General features: G+C 55.6%; 1 protein-coding gene across 1 annotated transcript; it reads right to left on the bottom strand.

Annotated features, from left to right (window-relative positions):
- Positions 1–278: 278 nt before the first annotated feature.
- On the bottom strand, positions 279–19,151 carry MPP1 (membrane palmitoylated protein 1). Its single transcript, XM_027725514.2, has 12 exons — positions 18,969–19,151; positions 12,420–12,560; positions 12,000–12,078; positions 10,929–11,014; positions 9,665–9,733; positions 6,703–6,899; positions 6,323–6,429; positions 5,396–5,476; positions 4,761–4,841; positions 4,212–4,414; positions 3,819–3,893; positions 279–1,636 (listed from the first exon to the last, which is right to left on the bottom strand). The coding sequence occupies exons 1-12, from the start codon at positions 19,074–19,076 to the stop codon at positions 1,460–1,462; spliced, it is 1,404 nt and encodes a 467-aa protein (XP_027581315.1). The 5' UTR covers positions 19,077–19,151; the 3' UTR covers positions 279–1,459.
- Between the last annotated feature and the right edge of the window lie 4,372 nt (positions 19,152–23,523).

Here is a 23,523-nt window from a genome sequence, read left to right as displayed (position 1 = left end):
CTACAGGGGTCTTGTCATTGTTCAGGACTTTGGAGGTGCCATGGGGCCACCCTCCACTTTGGCAAAAGCCACCTGGGGCACGTGCCTGGAAGCTGGGTGTTCTCTCCGTTCCTTTGCCTGTGCTGCTGTGAAGCTGCTGGAGAGGTCTCATGGTGCCTGGAGGGACTGTTTGGTCCTGGCCTGCCTCATCTTGAGTGTGTTTTAGGGTCAGGGAGGTGGGAACAGAGCACCAGCCATGAGCAGGTGCCCAGCCTAAGAGGTAAAACACCAGCCATGGCAATGTTTCAGCGCACATTTATTGCTGCTCATTGTTTCCCTGCAGTGGATCAGAACGAAGGTCCCTATTGCACATAGATTTTATTTTTGGCATTCTTAAAAAAAAAAAAATTGCACAAGACTTTTTAACCACCTTCCCCTTGCCCCTATAGCTGAACACACAAATGAGATTTTCACCTACATGATGGCTGTGGTTTGCCCAGGAGGCACAGTGATACTTCCCAGACGTGGGGGGGGGGGTTGTGCATCAGTGCACTCCTGCAGGAGGAACCCCGTGGTGAGGATGGCTTTCATGTTTGCATACAGAGTGCGAGACACCCTAGACTGGAAAACATGCCTGGATGATCTTTGTAGAGACTTTTCTACTGCATGCAACAGATACTTGTGGCTGGATGTAATTTACCCATTGAACAGTCCCTCTGGGGTTTGGTCTGTGGGACTTGCTCAGATGCTGCTGAGTTTCTCTGGCCAGGCTGTAACAATCCAAGCTGCACGGTGAGAATTTCAATAGAGTGAGTTTTTACACCTATGGTTGCACAGGGTGAATCAGAAAACCCCAGCCTTGGAACACAGGGTGAGGCCTGCCTGGGGGTGGGTGCTCCATGCCACATCCATCAAATCCATGCCTGCCTTTTTCTACTCTTCCCTGTTAGTGAGAGGAAACCCTTGGCTGTAGGTTGTCTGTGTGAGGTCTCCTAAGCTGTGGGGCTTCCTTGAAGCCTCATGGACACCAGGCAGGGGTCTGGGTTGTTTGTGTGCACTCCTGCAATGTCAGAAGACATCTGCCTGGAAAGCCCCTGTCCTGCCACTTCCCTTGGGACTGGTGCAGAGAAGATCAGGTGGGTGCTACAGCAGGACTGTGCTTTCCCTTGCCTGGTGAGGCAGGGAGCTGTGCTCTGAGCTAACGGGGTGCCCTGGGCTCTGCTGTAGCCACTGACTTACCCTGCAGTGCCATGGGAGGTGGCTGTCCCCCAGGCAGCCCCTGTCCTGCGTTCCTTCCCCCAGAAGAGGAGATGTGGGCACCCTCTGTGTGTGTGTGTGTGTCAACCAATTGAGACGATGTCCATGGAGCAGCAGAGGAAGGGAGTTGTGCTGGGCTGTGTGTGGACCGGGGGAAGCAGAGGAGGGTTCTCCCCATGGCTGCAGGATGGTTGATGGGAAGCGGATGGGGCTGGTTGCCCTCTCAGTAGACCCAGGAGACAGGCACCCACTGTGGAGAGCTGCAGGCCTGCTCAAAGGCTTCCTGCAGCAGCTGGAGGCTTTCTTCCACCCCGTTGTTGACCAGGGAGAGGTCGAAGTAGTGTGCGTACCGGCTCCGGATGCTCTCCGAGTCCTTCCGGAGCTGCTGCAGAGCCTCAGACTGCAAGAAACAGGAGAGGAATTTCACAGCCCATCCCAACTGGGAAACTCCCACCAAAACAAGAACTGTAGTTGGGAAGTACCAGAGCAAAGAGCATCGTTTCAGCTCATCTGACAGGCCAGGATCTCTGAGTTTCTCTAGCTGAACTCCCATGCAATGCTGTGAGCATCAGGTCACCTGCTGGAGCGAGGCCAAACCTGCTTGGTCTCCTGTTTACCTTTAAAAAGTTCTGTGGCAGCTGCCAGGAAGAATTCAGGAGCAGCAGGGTGCTCAGGGCTGTGCTGGGCAGTGTAGCCAGCTCAAGGCCTCCCTCAGGCTGTGCTGGAAGCAGAATCCCTGCAGGATGCTCCCTTCCCACTGGCTTTTCAACAGAACAGCACCAGCTGGCAGAGCTTTACCAGCCTCTCTCTACCGGTTTTGGCTGTTTTTTAGTGCTTTATTTTGATAGTAAAAGCAAAGCTGCCTGCCCCCTCCTGCCTGGATAGTAGGGGCATCCCAGGAGTGTACCCCTACAGGCAGCTCTGCCCCCAACAATGAATTCCAGGCAATTTCTACATATTTCCCTAATGGATCTTGAAAGGCAGGCAGCTTCTGTGCCTGGGGAGCAGGGGGAGAGCTTGGGGTGCAGTGCTCACTGAGCTCTGCTGTGTGCAGATATTAACAGACCTAAACAGATATTATTAGATTGTAATATTAATTATGATATATCTATTATATAATTGTATGCATTAAGATATTAAACAGACCTAGACAGATATTAATAGACCTAAACATAATATTAGATTATATTACTAGTTACTATATCTAGTACATAATTATTATTAATAGATTAAAAGGACCTCAACAGATACTAATAGACCTAAATCAGACCAAGTCAATGTCTTTCCCTTTTCTGTTAGGCCACTTTGGTATGAATCACAGCACTGACACCTTTAGTGGTCAGCACTAAAACCATATTACAGATGTAAGATTTGCAATACCACACCTTCCCTGAAGGCACAGCAGGTTTCTGTCTTGAAGGTGTTCAGTTCAACACTGACAAACTTTAAATGTAATTAACAATTACCCCAGGGGGGGAAAAAAAAGGAGATAACTTCTTAGCTACTTTCATCTTGAAAGAGTTACTGAAAATATTTTTCTATTCTTAGAAAATTAATTTTTTCTATGTTATGGATGAAGCTGGCAGCTCTTGGGGGTGGAGGGGGGAGAGCAATGAGCAGTTTGCCTGGTCATGTGAGCTTTCCTGGGTCACATTAATGCTGCTGCATCCCTCTGGTAACAGTGAGCCGAGCTGCAGGGTTATAAATAGTGCCTGGCAGCAGGGCTGGCCCTGCCTACTGCAGCAGGATGTAATTCCTCTGGCTGGAGGCAGCGGTGGGTGACAGCACGAGGTGAGGGCAGCAGGCCCTCTCTGCTCTGAGACTTTCCCACCTTTCCCCCTTCCTGCTGCATCTGGCTGTGCAACCCTCTGCAAGTTGATGTGCCTCCAAATACCTGCACAATCCTCGTTCTGAAGGATGCATAAACACCCTCCCTGCAACCTGTACCTTAAGCTTTAGGAACCCAAATTTAATAGGAAGGGATAGGTGGCCTTGGCTGCCTGTGAGTCCAGGAGGAGCACAGCTCTGGGTTTCCATTGTCCCATCACTTCCCACCTCCCTGCCAGGCTGGGCAGGGTAGGCAGCACTGCTCCCTGCATCTAAGGGGCTTCCTGGGAAGTGGCAGCCTGTGACTTCCATCCTCATGCTTGGCGCTGAGTGAGTTAACTGCGGTATCATTGTTGCTTTCATCCTAACGTTAAAGAGATCAGCATCTTAATGAGGCAAAGAATGAAAGCAGCCTTTGTTTGTGTGTCCATTTGCATAGCTGATGGGAGGATAAATCACCCTGCCCCTCGTGCTGGGCTGTGCTCCCCACTAAGTGTTAGAGGCTGATTATGCTGTAAGGGTGATGGTTGCTGGGGAGTGTCAGTCAGAGACAGGGAGTCTATGGCTGCAGGAATTCCTGTTTCTCAGGTCTGAGTTCTCCTGGACCACCAAAATCTAAGCAGACGGGAAGGATCTGATGTGGAGCAGGGAGAGCCCTGGGTTGCTGCAGCGGGCTCATCCCCCTTGCCACAGGCTGGTAAGCTCAGCTGGAGGGGGACAGGAGGGGGACAGCCTTGGCACCCTCTGCCACTCACCTCCTCTGCCTTGTCTGTTGGGGCAATGAAGACAATGAACGGGGAGAGCTCTGCTGTGCGCACGATCTTGAGGGTCTGTGGAGAGAGGGGTGTAGTTACCAGGGCGTGCCCTTCCCCAGGGTGGGAGCAAGCACAGCCAAGGCTGCTGTCCCCCACTCCTCATGCTGCCCACACCAGCCTGGCTGTGGCCCTGCTGTCACAGCCAGGTGTGTGTCACAGCCAGTGAATGCCCTCTCTGGGAAGGGAAATGCCACCCCAGGACTCGCTGGCTTTTTCCTTTGGGAAGGGCAGGTGGACAGTGCACCAGGGAAGGCAGGGACGGTCACAGCCAGCACAAAGGGAGTTCAATTTGTGGCAGCCCCTGTCCTGCCCACCCCTTCCCCTGCTCCCTACCTGGGGCTCAATGTCCAAAATAGCAACTTTGTCCTGCTGGTGGATCTTGTGCACTGTTTCAAACTTGGTGCCAAACATGTTTCCCTGGTAGCTTCCAAACTCCAAGAACTCATTGGCTGAGATGTCCCGGGTCATCTCCTCAGTGGAGACAAAGTAGTAGTCCTTCCCATCCACCTCATTCTTCTTCTGGGGGCGCGTGGTGTCTGGGGAGGGAGGGAGAGGTGAGTGCTGGCCGCCAGAAGGACTAGGGAGTGGAGCAGGCATGGAGGCCCTGCATACCTCAAGAGTAGGCTGTACTAATCCCTTTTTACTACTTGGGACAAGAATGGAACTCAGCCAGCCCAAGGACAGACACTGAGATGAGAAGACTGACTGAGGTGTCTCAGCAGAGTGGGTGGCAGCAGCCCTGCAGTGCCCCGTGTGGGAGCCCCTGACTTCAGGGGCTTGGTGGTGCTGGAGAAACATCTCCCACTTCCCATCTGCTGTCAGAAGGTCCTGGATCAAAGAGGTGAGAGGAAATGCATCCTGTGCTGTGCCCTGGGTACTTACATGGGGGTGGATACATGAACTTGTCTGGGTTGTTGCTGAGCAGAGCGTTCTTGATGTGGCTACGGCCCACGCCACTGGCCCCTGGATGGACAGAGAGATGGACACGAGCTAGGCTCAGAGCAGACTCCATAGCTCTGGCTCTGAGGAAAGGTGCAGAGCTTGGCCTGGGCCCAGGATGTGCTTTCTAAGCTGGTCTGTGGTGTCTTCCAGCCCTGGAAGAGTCTCTCCCTGCCCTGGGGATGCTCACCTCCAGCCCCAGCTGGAGGCAGGGCTGCTGCCCACTGAGCAGCCAGCACAGCTGGACATGGTGGGCTGCCCATGCCTGTGGAGTCCACCACCAAGAGCTCAGTGGGAGTCCTTGCTTTAGTGCAGCTGTGCAGACCAGAGCTGCTTTTAATAAAGATTTTCCATGAAGATGCGGAGGAGCTGCAAACGCCTGAATTAACTCCACCTCAGCATTGCAGTGCAGATGCCAGACCATGCACAATGCTGCATGGAGGAGGTCAGCTGCAGGCAGAAGAAATGCTCCCCAGACCTCACTAGGTTTTGAAGGGCCATGCTACCCCAGCCCCTGGTTCCCCTGCGACCCACCACACAGCCCCTGTGCTGCAGAGGATGCCTGGGACAAGACCTACCAATGAGCACCAGAGTCTTCCTCTTGAAGGCAGGCAGCCTCACCACCTCCTCATATGAAACAACATCCAGCTGGTCAAAAACTGGGAGGGAGGAGAAACAAGGCATGGAATGGTCAGAGCTGGGTTGGCCACAGAAACAGGACCTTGTGCATGTCAGACCAAAGCCAGGTCCTTGGGCAGAATGGACAGAGTGGTCAGGATTGGGCTGGGAGCTCACCCATGTTTGGCTGCTTGGGGAAAAGGCAGCAGCCTCAACAGCAAGCACCATGTGAGGGGCAGAGTGGGCACTGGGGAGCTGGACCAGCAGCTGCTGAAGAAGAAGCCAGGGCTGCTTTTGCTCAGGACAGCAGGACCTGGGAGGGGGGTGGAGAGGCAGCAGGATGCTACAGGGAGCTTGTTGCTGGGGAAGCTTTATTTATCTTGGTGATTTACAGCCTTGTTTGTGGCTGGTTGGAGCTGCAGGCCGGGCTAGGAGCCAGCATGTCCTCAGGCACCCACCCTTGCCAGCTCAGGGCATTTGCACGGGTGGCTCAGGGTCAGTTCCCTGCCCCACCAGGGATACAATTTGGCAGCTAAGCAGCAGCACAGCCACTGCCTGCCCTGTGTTCAGCAGGCTGTGGTGTTTGAGGCCCAGGAGCCTGACTCACAAAGCCAGGAGTGCCAGGGATTGTAAACACAGGAGAGCACGGGAGCTTGGTGCTGAGCCAGCCCTGGCCTCATGGACTACATGGGGACACAGCTGTGGCCACCTGAGGGGCATGAAAACTAAGGAAGGGACTCAAAAAAGCTGACAGCTGTGGGGTATCCTTCCGAGGTTCCACTGCCAAGACAGCTGGGCTGTTTGGTTGACTCCCACAGAGGACAGAGGCAGTAGTGATGCCATCCCCCAGGGCTGGGGATGGAGCCCATTGCCCTGCTCACACTTACTTGAGCTGTGCTTGGCCAGGTATTTATCTTTGCACTTCTTCTTCTTCCCAAAGGGGCTACAGCTTGGGGATTCACTCTGACTGGGCTGGGTGACACTCGCCACGCGCCTGCCAAGAGAGGAGACACCACCACGGCCCAGCTGTCACCCCAGCCCTGGGGAAGCAGTAGGACTGTCCCTCAGACATGCAAAGGCTAGAGGAGCAGGTCGGCTGCTGGGACAGGCAAAGGCTCACCCTGCAGCAGATGAAGGGGACATCTGCCTCCTTGTCCCAGCAGTGACACTGGTGTTACCCATCACAGTCAAACTCCTGATAGCACACGGTCACTGTTCCCACCTCCACTCCAAGATCCAGCCCCTCTGGTCAAATCCAGGCACCTACCACTCCTGCAGCTCTGGAGAAGGGATGAGTCCTGCTGACTCGGTGCAGGAGCCCTCCACCCGGCCCTGCCACCAGTTGCTGTCATCCTTGTTTATGATCTGAATCACATCACCGATCTGAAACTTCAGTCCTGCTTCCTTGCAGGGGATCAGGTTGTCTTTTTTGGGGTCGTAGTCAAACTGTGCCCTCATGAACATCTGCAAAAAAGAGAGCAGACCAGAGTCAGCATGGCCCTGAATTTGGTCGTGTCCAGCTCCTGCCTCCACCTTGCACTCCCCAACGGTGACTGCAGAGATGGCTCCAGGCACAAGGTCCCTGCTCCAGGAGGGACCACAGCCCCTGCTGCTTTCCAGGCCCCACAAGGCTGGGTGAAGAGAAAGGAGAAGCACAAAGCTTTGAAGGAAGCTCTTGGGCACAGAATTGCAGTGAGATGTGCTGGGGGTGGATGAGGGAGGGAGAAGGATGGCATCTTGGCCCTACTGGGAGGCAGTGACAGGGCTCTAGGCAGGCCTACTGTCCACAGCTGGTGTTCAAACCCTGCCATGGAGCCTCCCTGCAGTGCCCCGGGTGCTGCACAGTGCTGGTGAGCTGAGCCAGCTGCAGAGGAGCCATGGTGCACAACTGGGGTCTGCAGAGGGGCAAGCACAGAGGAGACATCACAATGGTGCACCCTGCAATATGATGTCCTGGGGACCCCTGGGAAGGCCATGGCTCAATCCCCAGCTGCTCTGTGCTGGCCTTTTCCCAGAACTGGGCACTCCCTGTGTGCCATGAGGCTTTCAGGGAGACAAAGCTGCAGTGCTGAATCCATCCCTGCCTTGATCTGTCCCAGTCCCTTCAGCATCAGCTACTCTTGCAAAGTTACATTCATCACAGCTGCAACTGGAAACAAGCTGTTGCTGCTTCCCAGGCCACCATGCACCCTCCTGAGGGAAGCCCTGGGGACCAAGAAGGTGTGAGAAAGTGAGACTTTCCCTGTCCCTTCTGCTTGCTCAGCTCTTTGGGAGCGAACCTGCAGCTCCTACTCCCATTGGGGCACCCCACCCCACTGCCTTCCCCTGGCCTCAAGCCCCCCTGAAGCCAGCAGGCAGACAGACATCCCTGGGCTCTTGCTGCCTCCAAGCATCTTTGCAAGGTCAGGAGAAAAATGGCATGTGGTTTTCACACATGGACACTGTTTTCCAGGGAGGCTGTTTGGGAAGAACAGGCTCAGAGAGCAGCAGAATAGATGAGAGTCACCTACCCCACGAGAAGGGCAAACCACACGTGTCCCCAGTGTGTTCTGCATTGCCCCTTGCTCTTTGGTGCCTGGATGAGTTGTTTCTTGAGTGAAATGCTGCTGCAGCAGCAATTTGTCTCTGGCCAGCACACCCAGGAAGATCAGGACTGTCTCAGGACTAGGGTTGGGGCAAAAGCCAGGCAGGGTATGGCAGATGAGGAGTGAAAGGCAGGGTTTAGGGAACCCTGAGCATAACCCTAGCAAGTTATTTATCCCAGAAACGCAGCGCGTAGTAAGGGGGCAAAGGATATCCCATGGAGTGATGCCAGTCCTGTCCTCAGATGTCACAGGCAAGGCCTGGAAAGTCCTCCTCCCTGAGTAGAGTAGACCATGCTGTCCTTGTTCCACACTAAAACGATTTCCCACAGTATATCATCCTGCAGCAGTGTCTCTGGAGGCACAGAACCATCACAACACAATGGTTCCCTTTCACTGCCAGGAGAGAGCATATGGATCAAGCTGTGGCATGAGATCTCTCACAATGGAAAACAATAAGAGTGGAATCTCCTCTCAAGATGAGGACTGATGCTTACTTTGCAAGCACTCCCTGGCACCAGGAAACTGCTCATCCACACGAACACACAAGGACTGCCCAGGCACCTGCCTGGAGCTCTCTGCTCCCCACTGGTACCCCAAGATAGACAGAGCCAGGCCAGCCTTCAGGTGAGCCAGCAACTCTGTGCTTTTTCTCAGAAATAGCTTTTCCCCTGGCACTGAGTTGCCCTGGCCAACTGGAGCTGGCTGGGTCAGGCCAGGGAGGGCAGATGGACAGCAGGGAAGGGAACACAGGGGCCAGTGTTTAATAAACACATGTGCAAGGCTGGTTGAGCTGGACTGGGGATGGCATGGGCTGAGCAAGGAACAATTTTTACTTGCCACCACGTTCAGAAACTTCAGCTTCTCTGGGTAAAGAATGACATGGGCTCCCTCAGCCCATCCCAGCACCATCCAGCTCACACTCCTCTCCCACTCCTGCCTGTCCATGCCAGGGGGTCTGCACTGGGGTTGGCTCCTGCACCCAGAGACAGGACAGCATCCCAGCTACCATGCACTGGAGTCTCAGCAGAGGACCCAGCCCTCCCCACTACTCTATTTCAGCCACAGCAGGACTTCAAAGCCAAAGCCAGGCAGTTGTCTGTCCCCTACCACAGCACAGCCCCCAGCTCAGCAGGCACAAGGAGCTGCTTTCCTTCCCCCCACTGCTTCCTGCCTCCCACTCACTGTGCACAGACCTGCTGGAGGCATCCGGGCCCACGACACCCTCCTGGGGCTGTGGTAGCAGGGAGCACAGGGCCTGGTGCTGCCCCTGGAGGGGCTGCTGTGTCCCCCCTGTCACAGGGACACAGCTCTAACAGTCACGGCTTTGGAAGAGACTCTCACGTGCTCCCTGGTGTGCACGTGCTGCTGCTCTCCCATCCCCAAACACTGCACACTGCATCCCAGGCCCGTGTTTCTACATGCACATCGGGTAAATACACCCACACAGGGCCAAAATCTGCTCCTTCATAGCAACGTAAGCACAGGATACGTCCCTTAAGCTTCCAGCAGCTCATTCAAGCTGACAAGGCAGCCATCCCCTTGTCCTGGTAGCCGTGGCTCTGCACAGCTCCCTCCCCAGCACTGGTTCCACCCTGCCCCACCCTGTGTCCCAGCACTGCCCACAGCTCTGGAGGCTGCACTTACCTGGAGAGCAGGGAGGCGGCTTTGTTGGTTGGGAATGACTTTTAACGAGACCATCCCCTTGGTTTCTTTCTAGTGAACAAAGGAAGGGGAGAAAGAAGAGTTGGAGGTGGTGGTGTCTGGAGACAGCTCAACAGCACCAACCTGTGCAGGGAGGTGCTGAGTGCCAGGACCTGCAAAGGCAAAGCTCCTGGGTGCTCCCTGCCATGCTGTGATGCTGGGGGACACCACAGCCTGGTTAGGAACAGCTCTGCTGGGGTTGGGCTAAGAGCTGTGGCAGCACAGCTTTGCCATACTTATCCCATTCCCATGGAGTGACACCAGCACCTCCACAAGGGTCTGGCTGTGGGCACTGCTAAGCACCACCAGAATGAACACGGAGATCTGCACCAGTTCTGGCCTGGCTGCCCCAGTGAGGAGCCTGGGACAGAGGCTGGTTCCACCAGGTCCCCTCCATCTGTTCCCTCCGTGCTGGCCTCTTGCTCTGGCCCTTCTGGTGACATTAAAGGCACAGCACTCTCTTGTCTGCCGCAGGCATTGCTGCCTCACATGTGTCACGACCTACAAGGCCCCGTGGAGATAATCAAACGTGGAGGCTTGGAGGGGCCTCCTGGGCCAACCTCCCTTCTTGAGAGGAAAAGATAAACTCCTCCTCGGTCCCGCTGTCTGGAGCAGGGACATCCTGCCATCAGACAGGAGAGGACTGTGGCACTGCAGCAGGGCCAGGCCTCCTGCTTGGGCTGCTGGTGGGTGTCCTCAGCACCACCACCACCTCCCTCCAACCAGGTCCCACATGTTGGGCATGGATCGGGACGGCCCCCATGTGAACCCAAGGCAAGCCTGAGGCCCTGTCCAAAGCTGTCTCTAGCAAGGGCCTGGCAGGATCACCACGACCTCAGCAGCAGGCAAATGGCACCAAGATGACATGCATGTGTGGCCCAGGTCTGCAAGAGCAGCCAGGCCTTGGGCTGGAGTTGCACACCAGCCTTGGCAAACAGAGGTGGCTTCCATGGTGGTTTTCCAAGCCCCCCACACATCAGCACACGTCAAGGACCCAGCCAACAATGGCTGCTGCTGCTCTCAGAAGGCCAGAAACAAGCAGCAAGCACAGACACCACCGAGGCTGCATGCAGTGTGGTTTCTGCCACATCACAAAGCTGCAGGCAGCTGTGTGCTGGGTCTGGTATGTAGGAGGGGGTGAATGCTCACAGCATGCAGGCCAAAGGGGTCCTTCCCAGGAACAGCCCTGTCAAACACAAATACCTACCAGCATCTTCTGCAGCTGGTCAACTGAGTGGTTGCTCGCACTCTGCCCATTGATTTCTATGATTTCATCACCCACGTGAAGGGAGCCTGTCAGCAACGTGAGAAACATGAAAGTGCAGAAAAGGGACAAGAGCTGCTCACCAAACCCAAACAGCACAGCTCCACCAGCCCTCCAACCCCCTGGGCAAGTTGTGGCCAGGACACTGCAGCGTTTGCCTGGCCAGTGCTTCTGGAGCCACACATGTCACCCAAGCACATGGGACTAAGGGGCAAGGGGAATGAATTCTTCCCCCTCCACCCAAGACACACACTTAGCCAGCCTGAAGGTCATCAGGTAGCTTTCCACTATGTGTCCTTCAGTGTTTTAGACTGGTCAAAGCACCTGCTTCAGTTACTCAAATCCAGCTCCAAGTACCTCACCTAAGCCAATGACAACCTTCTCACAGGGCCCTTAACACAAGCATTCCTGACTGTGTGTGTTTTCAGTTTATATACCCAGGCAGATTACAGCCTCAGATATACTGCTATAAATCAGGCTCCAGGAGTGTTACTGGAATGGTTCCTGTCATACTTTGGCAGCAGTATGCGCAGACTTCCCACTTGGATCCAAGACTGGAAAAGAGGCCTTTTCTAAGCAGAGAACATTTCATTTCCATTCCTCCTTGGCCAGACCCAAAACCAGAAAATAGCACCTATTTATTTCTTTTGGCACCTTCTTTTGGCCTGCAGAGCCAATCTACAGCATGCCCATCCCACCTGTGCACTTCAGGAATGGGAAGAGCTTCCATCTCTCCTTACAGTGATCCCATCACGAGACAGACAGTCTCTAGTTCCTTTTTGGGAGAGCCCTTCCCCCAATCCCTTATTTATGCCCAAAACCTCGAGCATATTAACATGACAACCATGCAGAGAGATCAGTGAGTTCCTGACACATCCCTAGCGGAGGAACAGGCACAGATGTCCATGACACAGGGGAAAGCCAGCAGTGCTGAGGACCTGCCTTATTGCTACATGGAAAGAAACCACCTGCAGACGTGCACCCCATGCACTGCTTCTACGAAGGCCTTATTACCTTGTCTGTGAATCATTCCCCCGTGGAAGATCCTGGCCACCATGCAGCTCTGCTTGTCGTTTTGCTTCAGGGTGATTCCCTGGAAGACAGGAAAATCCATGACTGCTCGGTGCAGGGGAGAGCTCCCCAGCCCTCAGCAAAGTCCTCTCCAGGCCCATGTCCATGGTGGGCTGCGCAGTGGCTGGGGGAAGACCCTGCTTGGCCAGCTCATGCTGCTGCAGCTCCTCTTGGCACAAGCATCACCATCCTCTGACGGGGCTCACTCCGGGTCCCCAGGCCGGAGGCAGCGTCCAGCACCTTTTTCACGTGGCCGAGGTCTCCAGTGATCTGCTTCCCACAAGGCCAACCCCCTGGCACAGCTCAACCTGCCCCTCCACCCCCCTGGGGGCCATCAAGCTTTGGAATCTTGCCAGTTCTCACCATGGGCTCCTCCGTGACCTTCTCGAACTGGACAAGGCGTATCTTCCGCACCTCGCGGCTGCTGCCGTGGGAGGGGCTGCCCAGGGCTGAGCCGTTGGTATAAATGTCCTCGGTCATGGCGTTTGGGGACTGAGTCATGGCCTGTCGGGGCAAAACAAAGACCATGGTTTAGGGGGCTCCACCTGAGTGCAGCCTGGGAATGCTGCATCCTTGCTGTGGGGCTGAGCTGCTCAGCCGTGTTCGGGTGCCTGTGGCACACGTGGGGCACAGGGGAGGAGATGAATGGGCTGGAGGAGAGGACAGGAAGAGCGAGAAAAGAAAAAGAGCAGAAGAGCTTCACCCTTGAAGATGCGGATGTGGGCTTAATCTGCAGTTTTCCAGCTTGGGAAAGGCAGGAGGTAAGAAAACTTTGGAAAAGCTACAGGTAGCAGAAGCCAGGAGAGTCCACAGCTGATCATCTTCTGAAGCAACGAGTCACAAACATTCCTTGTGTCGCAGCAGTACTTGGCCCACAAGCAGCTTGTTGCAGAGCATAAAGCCCAGGACAGCTTCCCCAAGTGAACAGAGCAGTTTGGGACTCACCCCTGAGAACTGGAGCCAGGCTTTGCTCCTGCTCAGTTCACAAGTTCAACCTTTCCTCACCTACATCAATGGGCAACCAACATGGTGCAGAGCCACATACACACTCAGGCACTGAAGGCAGCCAGAAACATCCCATTTCCCTTCCCAACTCCCAGCTACAGGTCCTTTCATGCTGGTTTGCACAGGGAAGCTAAGCAGGGGCTTTCAGTCATAAGGAAACCTCTGTTCTTGGTTTCCAGCAGGTGCTGGCACCAAGGCAGGTGGAGAGTGCACAGGGTCCCAGGCAGAGAACTCCAAACCCACCCTGCCATGCAGCAGGGATCCTGCCAAGTGAGCTTCTCTCTCCCAGCCTGAGAAAGCCTGAGGCAGTCAGTCCTGTTCAATCCCTTAGGCATGCTGAGCAAAGTCTCTGCACAGCTCACAGATGTCCCTGTTTGGCCCCAAGTGCAGTGGACTTCCCTCAAGCCTCTCCCAAATCAGCGCTGGCCCAGCAAAACCCATCTGCAGCTTCTCCCCACTCCGTCAGCACGCTCAAATTCCCACATCAGCAGTGTGGGTGTTTTACACCCACAATGTAAAACAAGGAACCCTCCTGGCTGGCCTTGCTGCCCAGTTTGCAGCCTGCACCCCCCTTCCAGCAGTGCCCGAGCTGGGAGCCACGGCCAGCAAACCTGCAGGGACACCCAGCAAGGTCCTCACTGGCTTCAGTCCTGCATCAGCACCATAGCCTGCCATGCCCAGCCAGGCAGAGCCAACACCTCGCCCACCACATCCTGACTTGCCAACCAAGCATCAAGGCCAGAGGCTCCATGCCAGGAGCTGGGGAATGGCAGCCTGACCCCACTGCCCCAGCTCACTCTGTCCCACCACAGACACCCAGCCTGGAGTGGAGGAGAAGCTGCAGCCCCATCCTGCCAAGGGGGGAGACAGATCTGGTCAGGCCATGGGAAGGTTCGTGTGGATGTAACCAAGGTGAAGAGCAGCTGCTGCTGGGCTGCAGCCACGGCACTAAACCACAACAAAATTAGCTTTGGTACGGATGTGCTGGAATTCTGCTGGGCTGAGGCAATGATCCAGCTCTGTGCAATGGCAGAAAGCAGGGAAGGAGCCAAAGGAAGGTGCAGCAGAGTCAGAACAGTGGGAGAGATGCTGGCAGAGATGGATGGACCAGCACGGAGGCACAGTCACTGTCACAGTCTCCATGAAAGGGTACTGGTGGGGCTGGGTCAGGATGGGAAGGGCTCAGGGAGCTGTGTGCCCTTGATGAAGCAATAGGGAAGACACGTAATTTATTTTTAAGCCAACTCCTAACAGTGCCAACCAACCTCCCACTCAGAGGAAAAAGACAACCACATGAGCTCCTGCTGCCAGTGGCTTAAACATGGAGAAGAAGGCTAAATCCCAGCCCAGAGCAGCACCCAGGCCAAGGACTCACAGGGTGGAAGGAAGAGCAACTTGCAGCCCTCCAGACAGGCTCGCCAGCCCTAGCAGGGCACACTGCTACCATACCATTTGAAGGGCAGAGGAACAGATCCAGCAGTGAGTGCCTAGAGCTGTCCCTCAGCTCTCTGCCAGCTGTCCCACCTCTGTCAAGCCAGCATGTGCAAGGAGGAACAGGAGGACGAGGACCTTCTCTGACCCTACCCAAGGCCAAAGTGCCCATGAGGTGTTTGGAGTCAGCACAGATCACACTTATCTTGGTCATGCCTTGGGAAAGTCTTAGACCATGCAATTCCTGTTTCCAAACCTCTAGGCTCAGCAGAGCCAAATGACCCAGGACACAGCACAGTCTGCCACCAGCACTGGGAGTTCCCATCCCCACCACCCCAGTCAGCTGAGCCTCCTGGCCCCGACCTTTGCTTTTTGCTGAGAGTTGGAGAAAACACTCAGTCCTCGATGCTGACACAGCACCAGTGTCACCCTAGTGACTCCCTGAGAACAAGCCTTGTCACCAGAGACTCGCTGCTGTGCCTGGGGATGGTCACCAGTCACCTGATGGCAACTCTGAACTCAAAAAGGTCCTCCAGCCACTCTCTCTGCCCCAGAACCATGCTGGGGTGGTATGGGCTTCTGCTGATGACATGGGGCAGCCAGTGGATGGGGAAATGCCTGATTGATGAGGACAACGAGGACCCACAGAGTGGCAGATTCCAGCCCTGACACTGGGCACTCAGCAAACAGAATCAGGAGACGTGTGTGGCTCTCATGCTCCCTGCACATGAGCTGGTTGGCTGGATCTCCAACCCTGCACTCTCCTGGCAGCTGCCACGCTCTTGGCTGACTTGGCCCAGCATGGTCTGTGGCCTCAAGAGCCTTTTGAGTGACGCTGGTGGCCGGCCAGACTCTGCTACTTGTGCATTGCTCCACAGGAAACATCCGTGGGTGCTGCTCAGAGCCGGCTCTGCGGCCACAGCCCTGGGCTCAGTCACTGCTGGGCCAGCCCTGGGGCAGACCTGGGGCAAGGATGTTGGGGGGCTGGGCTGTGCAATAGGGGTGCTGGGCAGCCCAGCACCCAGCAGCCCTAGGTGTGCCTTGCAGCTGGCACCCTGCACAAATCCTGCTCCGGGTGGCAATGCACAGAGGAGCCACCAGCTCTGTGGGTCAAAAAAGTGCACCCCAGCTCCCTGCCTGCATTTTCTTTAAGACCCTGTATTTCTGTCCTCTGTCTCAAGGTGGAGGGAAGTGCTCCAGTTCCTTGGGCAGCCTTTACCAACAAGGAACACGGTGAGGACCCCAGGGCTTGGCATCCTGTCCCCCAGTGGGGTCAGCACTGTCTGCCAGGGTTGCTCCTGCTGCTGCACTGGTTCCACCAGGCTGCACACCATGGGCAAATCAAACATTAACTGGGCAGCTTGTTTGCAGGAGGCTGAAGCAGCACTTGGGGAAAGCAGCACTGTAGTGCAAAGGGCACGTTCAGAGGTTTGGTTCCTGGGCTCTCCTTGCTGCTCTAACCAAGAGACTTGGTACCAGGTAGCCTTGGAATAACAGGGCTGCCTGGAAAGTACGTGAAGGAAAAGTAATGCTGACTTTGCCAAGTAGGGCCTCAAAGCAGAGCAGCTGGGATGCAAGAAGGATGCCTGGAGCCAGGTTTCTCTGGGACTGCCCTCCTGGCTGGCAGGGAGACACGCTCTGCTGTCCACAGTGAGCAACAAAATCCCAGCTCCCTCCATCCATCATCACCCCTCACATTATAATCACTCTGGATGCGTGCAGGGAGGTTGGGGCACTGCTTGGTGCAAAGATGTCCTGACCCAGCAATCTCTCCTCCCATCCTCCAGTGCTCCAGCCTTGCCTCCCCACCACCCAGCAGATGTGTGCATCTCAGTCTCAGCACAGCTTAAAAAAACCACAGCAATGGGTAAAAAAAAGCAAAGTAGCAAAAAAATTGAGTTGCTTTAGGGCTACTCCAGCAGGCTGGGGAGCAACAGCCACGTGGACATTTAGAAGTAATTGATTCTGCCAGGAGCTACTGACTTCTCAGGTCTGCCAGCACAACCACAGGAGCAACTTCATCTAAAACCCCCTCTAGTAATATGACTGAGGTTAAAAAAAAATAAATCAAACTAACAAACATTTAAACCAAACAAGATTAAATTGCTGACACTGGGAAAAGGTCTGGCAACACCAACAGGTCTCTGTAGGAAGGGGAATAGAGAAATAAGAGGGATACAAAACAGTCATGGCAGCCAGAAGGTGCCAGCTCTGCATGCCCTCACACTGACTCCAAATCACAGAGTGCTGCAATGGAGGTGGGCCAGATTTTCAAGGAAGCACAGTAAATTTTGCTGAGGCACCATCTTCTCACCAGAAAGGCTGAGACAGCCTTCCAGATGTGTTTGTGAAACCGGTCACCTCCAAGAGACAGTCAGTGAAACCACAACACTGACAGAAGGAGGAGCTGCCCAGCCACTCCATCCCCACCTTCCTGAACAAGCCCTGCAAAACAGCTTTTCCCCTGTAGCTGTTACAGACAGCAACCTGACAAAACACATTTGAGATAAAGAAGTTGGAACCAGCCCTCCCCACTTCACTGCTCATAGGCAGAAGTTTAGCTCAGCTTCCAAGCGAGTTTTACCTGTGGTTAATTCAGGATTTGGTCTCTGAGGACTGTGGCCTCAGTCTGCTTTGGAGTTGGTGCTTGTTGGAACTGCTGCCCAGAGGAAAGTGCAGTGTTCCCTCTGCACCCTCAAGCTCAGCATTCTCTACAAGTACCCTTCTTTTCTCCACCAGATTCCCAAAGGTCACATTTGCTGTCCATTTTACAGCTGGGGAACTGAGTCACGGATGATAAGGGGAAAAGCCCAAGATCACCCTGCCAACCAGGGACACAGCTGGGAATAAAGTCCACACCTTTTTGGTAAGTGTGTATTTGCCAATCAGGAGATAAGGAAAAGACATGCAGGCAGGTGAGGCTCAAGAGAAGAGGCTTTGGCTTGTTTCCTAGCAATACCATGGCTTCCACTTGCCATGTTTTGCATGCCCTGCCACCACACGAGAAACACAGGGCGGCACTTCCCAGCACGTGGCTCTATCAGAGAAAATGGAGAAGAGAAACCTTCCGGTCACCCTGTTTGACTCCAGCACCCTTCCCAAGAGCTGCTGCTGGGCAATATCTTGGTGTCCCACAGAGGGCCCTCAGCCACAGTGGGCCAGCACAGTCTCTGCGCACACTCGACATGGAGAGGAGCATGGGAGCGACCGGCAAGCTCAGGACATGGTACCCTGTTGGGAGCCAGCCCTGTGGAGCTCCTTTTAAGAGACCTCAGGCAGATCTCAGTTCACCATCTCTCTCTTTATCCCCACCGCAACACCAGTGAGCTGTAGGGCAGCTCTGACATTTTCCATGCCCTGCTGCCATTGGCAATTTATCCTGGCTTTGCCTGCAGCCAGGTAGGCCCTCTGCTTGGATCTTGCAGGCAGAGGGATGGGAGAGCTCCTCTCAGCAGCTGCCTGGTCCAGACACTTTGCTTTAAATTCTTTTTCCTATTTTTTTTTCAAAGCACCCTGGCCAAGGTTGAACCATAGAAAGCAGACAAGCCATTGGTGTGAGACAGACCTGACAAGCCTCTTTTGCATGCTTTAGTGTCCAACAGGATGGGCCAAGGACAGCACTTCGGGGAAATTTCCTCCCTGCTCTCAGAGGCTCCCCACAGTTGCAAGGAAACCTCAGCCCAGGCACATTATGCCATGGTTCCAACAGAGATGTCTGCTCAAAGCTGGGAGAAAGCACCAGCTGTTTAGCACCGGGAACTGTTGACCTTCTCCTGGCTGCACCCAAGCTACCCCAAATGACACCAGCTGAGGAAAGAGCCCTCCCAGCAGAACCAAGACGGCTGTTGCAGTCTGCTCTCCTTCTGTTGGAGGTGGGGTGCATGCGACCACCGGCTCACTCCCTGGCCGGGGTAGGTGTGAGAAAGGCTGATTGCATCCTTCTTCTCTGGGGCAGAGACCCACCACCCTCCTCCAGCCCGTGCTGTGGACCTGGAGGTTTCTGAGCAGCTGAATCAGCTCATGTGACAGGCAGTTCCAGTTCAGACCAGCTACAACTTTGCAGCAAAACAAGCACAATCTCTTCCGTGGCAGGATGCTGGAGCCTTCCTCCCCTGTACCCGGCTCCTTCTTCCCTGCCTGGCTACGCTGTGCCGGCCACGCCGGCTGACCATTCCCCGTGTCACCCCGCGTCCCCCAGCGAGCGTCCCCGCTCCTGGGGTGCTGGGGACCACCAACGCCACACGCAGGGCACGCACCTGGATACCCACGGCGGGGTCTCTGCCTTTGGGGCCACGCGTGTGCGAGAGGGACGGGGAGGCGCGGGACCCCCGGGGGATCCCCGCCGGGCCTGAGCTGGGCGCGGGGTGCTGGGCTAAGGGCCCGCAGGGAAGGGGGGAGCGCCGGGGGTCCCTGCGCGGGGATGGGGGCGGCGGGAGGCAGAGGCGCGGGGTGCCGGGGGCGCATCGGGCCGCTCACCTCGGGCTTGGGCCGGTTCTGCAGGAGGTGCTCCAGGTAGAGATCGGACAGCGCCGTCCTCATGCTGCTGCTGCCGCCGCCGGCGCTGCGCCCCGACTTGAGAGTCATCGCGGCGGCCGGTCCCGCTGGCCCCGGCACGGCGGAACGGAGCGGCCCGGCCCGGCCGCGGCTCCAGCAGGGCCGCCCGCAGCTCCGCCCGTGTGCGGCGGGGGCCGGCGGGCGGGCGGGGCCGGGGGCGGGCCGGGCGCGGGAGCGGGGGCTCGGGGCCGGCGCTGGCAGGGTCGCGGCACGGTATGCCCGCACCCCCGGCTGCCGCCCGGCCCCGCCTCGCTGCCCGCCCGCGGGCTTTTCCCCCGTGGAAGTGTCCCCCCATCGCGTTCGTGCCGTGCCCGCCCCCGGCCCGGGTCAGCCCCTGGTCGTGCCCAAGCACTCGCAGGGCTCTCAGCCTGCCCCGGGGGTGCTGACAAGTCTGGACGCTGGTGGGATCCTGCTGGGGAGGAGGTGGCAGCGCCCCTCTCCCCAAAACCAGGGCGGGAGGCTGGGGCTGGGAAAGGCTTTGTTCTTCGCACGGCCAGAGCAGAGGCACGGCATGGGCAGCACCTCTCCAAAGGAGCACTGGTGCATACCTGGCTCTCCCAAACCGACGGTCATCCCTGGGCTCTGCCAGTGTGCAGGGGATTTCTCTGTGCTGCAGAAAGGACAGCCCTATTCTCCTTGCACTGTTCTGGGTCTTCCACCTATTTGTGCACCTGAGACTTGAATGGCTCGGATGGCAAATCCCTGCCCTTGCATGGGTCAGATAGCAAATCCCTGCATTTGTGAGCTATGCACAGTGGGAAAGGCTGCTTCAAAATTTGTGCTCTCACTAATAAGTCTTACTGATGTCCGAGTCTGGGTGAAGTCAGAGATTTATTTGGGGATGGGAAGTTAATTCTGCTGGAATATTCTTTAAGTTAATCATTGAAAGGATTATTCACACCATCCCTGGGATCCTGGAAATCTAGAGGTTGTTGTGTCAGCTGACAATGGTGGCAGTCTTCTTTGCTTCCTTATCCTCCAGCTCAAACCAGCTCTGCAGCCTCCTTTTACTTAACTAGGTAAAAGTTCAGCATATCTGGGTGGAAATCCACAGCTTGTGGTCTAAATCTTCATTAAACTTAGCTCCTGATGCTAAGCAAGTTCTATATCAGTAGTGTACCAAATCACACAATAGGCTTGCGGTGGCGGTAGATAAGGGGAGTCAGGAGCAGAAGAAAGACAGCTAAGAGGACCATGTTTTGCAGCTGTGCATGGTGGAACCTGTGGCCCAGACTTTGTCTGCAAGGTTCCCTGGAAAGCTTGTAAAGTCATATTAGGATGAGAAAATAATGGACTAGGTCAGGGGGCTAGAAAAATCACAGGGTGCCTGACTGCATTCGGGTCCAATAGATGTGCCCACTAGGCTGGAAGATGCTGCTTGGAGCCTCATCTCTCCTACCCCTGCCCAGCTGACCAAGAAGTGCCTGTAGAGCACTTTGTAGCATCCTTACCCAGCACTGAGGCGGCCTGGGAGGAGGAGAGGGGAAGCATGGACACCCAGTGGGATAGGTGGGGCATGGCTTTGAAACGTGCTTCCCTGAGCACATCCCGGGGGCAGGACACCTTGGCACCAGGCTTCTCTTGCACTCATGGGCTGGAAACAGGCTGGTAGCAATGTGGAGTAGGAGGCAACAGATAGAGACAGCCCTGCAGTTAATCATGGAACACATAGTAGGAGGGAGAAATGTGACAAGAGACATCTGACAGAGAGAAAAAGGAAGTCCAAGTCTTCATTCTCTCTTGGTTACATATGGGGAATACATATGTACAAATATATGAATACATATACACATATGTAACATATGTGCTTGCCCAAATTTGCTTTGCTCCCTATCAGCCATAGTCCCCACTCAGGTGCTCTCTTCAAAATGTTGCTGCCTGTTTCTCTTATGTGCTGGCAACTTCCTCTGAGAATGCTGCCCACCTGCACAGCTGCAGTACCTGCACACATCCCCCACGTCTGGCTCAGGTGGGGGCTGCACACAAGAGCTCTCCATCCAGCACGAGAGGAGGCAGATGCAGAAACTTCCATGGCCCGTGGCTTATCTGGCTGGGGCTCAGCACTGAAACACCTCACACATTTTGGATGGCAAAATAGTCTCTGCTCGGGCTATAATAGAAAGAGATGGCCAGGATGTGTTTTGTCTTCCTGGAGACACCAGAAAGCTGTGTCATCATCAGATCACCCAGCCCAGGCAGATGTAACAGCTGACCCCTGAAAGAGAATAAGATCCCCAGGGTCTGGGAGGATTTGACCAGGCAGCCCCCACTGCAGCAGGGCTCTCTGTGGGATGGAGATTAGGCAGGGCACCTCGTGGCCCAGTGGCAGAGGGCTTCGTGCTGGTCCAGCCCTTCCCCTGCACAGAAACGTCTGTGGCTGGGGGAGGATGTGATGCATTTCAGATTTGCATCGTGCTGTGAGGAAAGAGCGTCTGGTCTCCCTTCCCCATGAGATAAATGTCAAGACATCCTTACAGTAATAGATGCCAGAATTTGGCAGGCTCTGACATATCTGCCTGCCTGCCCACAGTCCTCTCCCAGGGCTCTTGCTCAGCACAGCCCCTTTGCTGCTTCCTGGCTGGCTGGAGAACATCCAGAACTGCCCAGGGCTGGTTGGCGAAGGCTGCTCTGTCACCTGCAGAGATTTCTGCCGTGTTTCCTCTTTGAGAATTATGCAGAGGGGGGCTCTGGTGCCCACAGCTTTTCCTCTGATCTAACCCTGTGTCACTGGACAAATGTGCCACGACATGGTAGCCTGTTTCTGGTGGCAGGGTGATCCTGAGCATCCACTGGTGTAGACCCTGAGGACTGTTTGTGCTTCAGCCGGTCAGGCCCAGCCTGGCCATGGGCAGAGGGTGCAGATGTCTGCTCCTATCCAAGGGTATCAGCCTTGGAATATGGGGGACTGGGCCAGATCCTTAGCAAGTGTGTGTGGGTCTCTGCCTACAGTCCAGCTGCTGTTTGGGTCTGAGATGATGTCTCTGCTCTGTTCTCTCTGCCATCAAGGTCTTCCATGTGCCTGGGGTGGTGGCCCAGTGACTGCAGCCAGCTGTCCTTGGCCACTGTGCTCAGGAGAGATGGAGATGCCTTGGAGCTGAAGAAGGTGGTCTTGAGAAGGGCCTGAGGTGGCAGGTTTTGTCCTCCCAGGCTGAAGGCTACTCTGCCTCAGGCAGGGATGTTCCCCTTTGAGAAGCTTATGGCTCCAATCCCTCTCTTCAGGCCAGCACTTGCCAGGCAGCCTCTTCTCACCTCTGTGCCTGGTTATTGTCAGAATGCAATTAAGCCAAAGGGTGATTGCATCTCCTGCTTGGGCTGTAATGTAATCACTGCCAGGGCCACAGCAAAGGCTCCATGTACAGCAATGTGGAACCTGGAAGATACATGAGGCTTTTTCAGGTTGCTTTATTTGAGACACCAGCTTCTGATCTCCACTGGGTGTGGGTTCCCAGACATATCACATCCCTGGGGTGATCTGCAGTGTGTGTCCCTACTTATTCCAAACACAAGCCATGGATGGGAGCATCTGTGTTCCCCACAGCCAGCCCAGTGCAGCTGATGGCAGGCTGGGTGGGCCAGAGCAGCCATTCCTCACACAACCGCCCTGATTCATGGCACAGCTGTGGTGTCCCCACCACGACCGTCGTCTGTGCTGCTGACAGAGCTCTTCTGGGAGCTCTGCAGGCCACATCTCATCCAGGTGTGAGCAGAGAGTACCTGATTCTGATCAGACGCTCTGGAAATTCCCAAGGCAGTCACTGGCTGATGCTGAGCTGGTGCATCTATCCTGCCCATCCCACTGTGATGGCAGCCAGCACCCAGCTGACCCCTGCCATTCTCCAGAGCCCCCTCATAACCCTGTTTCCCACCCACACCAGCTGCCAGAAGTTTTGCAGGGCCGCCCAGCTCCCTGTCACAGAGGGAGGACTTACAGCACTAGGGGTGGGTTGGTGCAGGTTCTGGGGAGCCAGCAGTGATGGCAACACTGCCACTGCTGTGGAAGAGAAATGTGCTGCCCAACAGGCACGACCCCACACCTTCTCCACAGCCCACCAGGTGCTCTGTGCCTCTGTGGGGTGGCCATGTTTGTGAAGGGTCCCCACCCCACAGGAGACATGAGGCAGGAACCAGTATCCCCCTTCTCACTGTCATTCCTGGGAGGGGAAATCTCTGCCACTGTGTGGGGCAGGTCCCAGGGAGGGGGAGAGCCACCAGCAGTGGGCAGATGGCTCTGGCCCGTGGCACACCGTGCTGGGGATTATGTCAAGGTGGCAGCTCATCCACCAGTCAATGTCCCACCTAGGTCCCTGGGAGATACAGGCACCCAGAGAACTCCTTGCTCAAGGCAGCGACAGACAGCAGGGTGATGGCAGCCAGTCACAGCAGCAAGGGGCATTATGGAAAGGACAGGAAGGGAAGTGGAGGGCCAAAGCCCAGTGCTGAGTCAGGTTAAGCAAGCTCTGCCTCCCTCAAGCCGCTG

This window comes from Pipra filicauda, unplaced genomic scaffold, assembly GCF_003945595.2.
Source record: "Pipra filicauda isolate LSUMZ 115617 unplaced genomic scaffold, ASM394559v2 scaffold9_size5747161_pilon, whole genome shotgun sequence".
NCBI lineage: Eukaryota > Metazoa > Chordata > Aves > Passeriformes > Pipridae > Pipra > Pipra filicauda.
Note: the sequence above shows the minus strand (reverse complement) of the source record. Positions and strands in the feature narration are given on the sequence as shown.